The following is a 4,280-nucleotide window of genomic DNA, read 5'->3' on the forward strand; positions in this document are numbered from 1 at the left end:
ATATCTAATGATATTTATATTATGAAATAAGATATCGTACCTCTTTGAACATAGAAATCCCATTTTTAAGTGCATTATTTTTTAAATTTTCCAATCATTTGACTTCATCTTATATTTGTTTATAAGTGTGTAATGTGCACATGGGTGCACCTTCCTCTTTCTTGGTGCAGACTTCCTTAAAGGTCTGTTAACATTAGTATCTAAAAAAAAATTACAACTAAAAGAACTACATAATGTGTAGAGCTTGTTCACTTTAAATGTCTCTAGATAATTCTGCTCACAGGTCCTTGAAGAAGACCCCTAGGATGACATTTCCTTGTTTCCTGTTAAATGACTGACCATTCTTCTCTCCAAATTCCTTCATTCAAAGGGTTCTAAATTTTTCTTCTCTTATTGTGCCTCATGCTCCCCTGAACTCTTTTGATTTACAAAATATCTATTTTTATCTCATCATTATAGTTGGGTTTTAACAAGGAGAGATTATAAACAAATGTGGCCCAATTTATACACTAATCTACAATTGGAAAGAGCTTTATATACAAGAAAAAAAGGTAAGAAAAAGGTAAATAACTAAGGCAAAGTGCCAAAAAACAATGTTTATCATATGAGTATTAGGGAAGGAGAGAGACATGAAACATGCGTTTAGGAGAGTTTGCACAGAGTCATCAAATCTACTAGGAGTGAGATGCACAGATATTCAGGCAAAGGTTCTACTTTAATTACAGCATTGAGAAACTCAGTGAAGATGCAAAAGAGAGTGACATTTTGTAAATGATTCATTTTAGATTTCACAAAAGATAAAAGAAATTAATATTTGACTTCAAAAAACTTGATGTGACTCCTCTGAGCAAAGAGGTCCAAAAAATAAAATAACTTCTCAGCATAGTTGACAGGTTGCTATAGTTTCAGGGGGAAGACTTAGGGCTGAAATATAAAAGAGAAATCATACCTTGATGGTGGTAAACACTTATTCAAAATAGAATTCTATAATATATGCATTTACATTTACTTCCTATGAATATATTTTGAATATGACATCTGAGTTTGATGTTACTTGGGTTTGTATAGGGCAATAAAATATGCTTATCCTAATGATATCATAAAAAATGGTTTTATAACGTTAAAGATTTCTTGGAAAACATTTTGGTCAAAAATATTTGCATCTTGATATTTTAATCTTTAGCTTAAAAATAAGGCTACATTTTTCCTAAAACTGATAAATTCAGTTCTTAAGAACTGAAAAATTTTAAATAACACATAGTCTGACTAAAATAACTTAAAAATAGCTTATTGTTTTAAACTTAACATACTCTTTTGTGTGCATTTAGGAAAAATTATATGAATGACCCATGGAAAATTTTAATCAAACATCAACTGATTTCATCTTATTGGGGTTGTTCTCCCCTTCAAGAATTGGCCTGTTTCTCTTTATCCTCATTGTTCTCATTTTCCTAATGGCTCTATTTGGCAACCTCTCCATGATTCTCCTCATCTTTCTGGACAATCATCTTCACAAACCCATGTATTTTTTACTTAGTCAGCTCTCCCTAATTGATTTAAGTTACATCTCTACCATTGTCCCAAAAATGGCTTATAACTTTCTTTTTGGAAACAAGTCTATCTCCTTCATCGGATGTGCGATTCAGATCTTCTTCTTCTTGACTTTAGCAGGTGCAGAAACACTACTCTTGGCATGTATGGCTTATGATCGTTATGTGGCCATTTGCTTTCCTCTCCACTATCCAGTCAGAATCAGCAGAAGAGTGTGTATGCTTATGATAATAGTATCTTGGGTAATGGGCTCTATCAACTCCTGTGCCCACACCACATATGCCCTTCAGATCCCTTATTGCCGATCCAGGGATATCAATCATTTCTTCTGTGATGTCCCAGCCATGCTGACTCTGGCCTGCATGGACACCTGGATCTATGAATATACAGTGTTTGTGAGCACCATCCTCTTCCTTTTGTTGCCTTTCCTTGCTATTGCCTGTTCATATGGCCGTGTTCTCCTTGCTGTCTATCGCATGAACTCAGCAGAAGGGAAGAAGAAGGCCTATTCAACCTGCAGCACCCATTTCACTGTGGTTACTCTCTACTATGTGCCCTTTGTTTACAATTATCTACGCCCAAGGAGTCTCAGATCTCCCACAGAGGACAAGGTTCTGGCTGTCTTCTATACTATCCTGACCCCAATGCTCAATCCTGTTATCTATAGCCTGAAAAACAAGGAGGTGATGGGGGCCCTGAGAAGAGTAACTCAGAGAATCTGCTCTGTGAAAATGTAGACAAAGTTTTTGCATGAGTGCCATCAGTTAGATATGAACCCATTCACCAGCATGCAGTAATTAAAAATGGTATTTTATCATTAAATTCCAAAAGTAAAATCAGTTTAGAGGTGGAGAAAATTACTCATATCTGACAAGATTACCTTGCATATGTATAAAATATCAAGCCCTAATCTTTACATTCTCCATGTTTGTTTTTCCCCATCAGTTTCAAATGTTTTTTTTTTTTTTTTCTGCCTGCTTTGTTGTCAATTAAAATGTTTCTGTCATGTGGTAATGAAAATGGAAACTAATTGAAGTTATCCTTCAGCTATCAGAATGAACAATTCTACTCTTTTCTACTTATTTTCATAAATGTTCAGAAAATAATTTCTGAAAGCCTAGATCAAATTCAAAGTCAGAAGACTTCTTGTTCTGCTCATAGTATGCTTGTAATTACCACTAGCAATTATTCTTTCAATAGAAAGAAACAATTTCAGAGGTTTGTTGAGGATTCAACAGGGATTCTGACATCTTTATACTACTTTGAATGGAAAAAGGCAAGTTTATGTTTCTTTTACAGTGGTGCATCCCATGAAAGTGATTTAATATCAGGTATACCTGTGGATCAACAATAAGGACCTGGAGATGCCAATAGAAAAATCAAGGCAACCACAGTTATTTATAGGACTAGTGGTTCAAAGCTTTAGTCAAATTATTGGAAATTAGACATTTCACGGACCTTCTTGAAACCATCCCCCACACTCTGAATATAGTTTAAATCCTTAGTTGCTACTACAACTTTTACATTAGATAATGTTCCTCAAATAAAATTTATTAAGCTCTTTATTGGAGTATAATTGCTTTCCACTGTTGTGCCAGTTTCTGCAGTACAACAAAGTGAATCAGCTGTATTTATATATATGTCCCCATATCCCCTCCCTCCCTTGACTTCTTCCCACCCTCATTATCGCACACCTCTAAATCATCACCAGTCATTGAGTTGGTATCCCTGTGTTATGCAGCAGCTTCCCACTAGCTATCTGTTTTACACTTGGTAGTGTATATATGTTAGTGCTAACATCTCACTTCATGCCAGCTTCCCTTTTGCCCCCCACCCCCCACTGGTGTCCTCAAGTCTGTTCTGTACATCTGCATCTTTATTCCTGCCTTATCACTGAGTTCATCTGTACCATTATTATTTTTTTTGGTTCCATATATATGAGTTAGCATACAGTATTTGTTTTTCACTTTCTGGCTTACTTCACTCTATATGACAAACTCTAGGTCCACCTACCCCACTACAAATAACTCAATTTTGTTTCTTTGTATGACTGAGTAATATTCAATTGCATACATGTGCCATACCTTTTTTATCCATTCATCTGTTGTTGAGCTTTTAAGTTGCTTGCATGTCCTGGCTATTGTAAAGAGTGCTGTGATGAACATTGTGGTACATGTTTCTTTTCAGATTATGATTTTCTCACAGTATATGCCCAACAGTGGGATTGCTGGGTCATATGGTAGTTCTATTTTTAGTTTTTTAGAGACCCTCCATACTGTTTGTTTGTTTTGACATTGAGCATCATGTGCTGTTTTTTTGTATTTTGGAGATTAATCCTTTGTTAGTTGTTTCATATGCAAATATATTCTCCCATTCTAACAGTTATCTTTTGGTCTTGTTTATGGTTTCCTTTCCTGTGCAAAAGCCTTTAAGTTTCATTAGGTCCCATTTGTTTATGTTTGTTTTTATTTCCATTACTCTAGGAGGTGTGTCAAAAAAATCATGCTATGATTTATGTCATAGGGTGTTCTGCCTATGTTTTCCTCTAAGAGTTTTACAGTGTCTGGCCTTACATTGAATTGAGGTCCTTAATCCATTTTGAGTTTATTTTTGTGCATGTGTTAGGAAATGTTCTAATTTCAATTTTTACCTGTAGATGTCTAGTTTTTCCCAGCACCATTTATTGAAGAGGCTGTCTTTTCTCCATTGTGTATTCTTGCCTCTCTTGT

General features: G+C 35.1%; 1 protein-coding gene across 1 annotated transcript; it reads left to right on the plus strand.

The window, feature by feature from the left end:
- Positions 1–1,349: 1,349 nt before the first annotated feature.
- LOC130837209 (olfactory receptor 2L3-like) lies at positions 1,350–2,288 on the plus strand. The gene has a single exon (XM_057710026.1). The coding sequence runs from the start codon at positions 1,350–1,352 to the stop codon at positions 2,286–2,288; it is 939 nt and encodes a 312-aa protein (XP_057566009.1).
- The last annotated feature ends 1,992 nt before the right edge of the window (positions 2,289–4,280 follow it).

The sequence above is a fragment of the Hippopotamus amphibius genome, chromosome 15 (assembly GCF_030028045.1).
Source record: "Hippopotamus amphibius kiboko isolate mHipAmp2 chromosome 15, mHipAmp2.hap2, whole genome shotgun sequence".
Lineage (NCBI taxonomy): Eukaryota > Metazoa > Chordata > Mammalia > Artiodactyla > Hippopotamidae > Hippopotamus > Hippopotamus amphibius.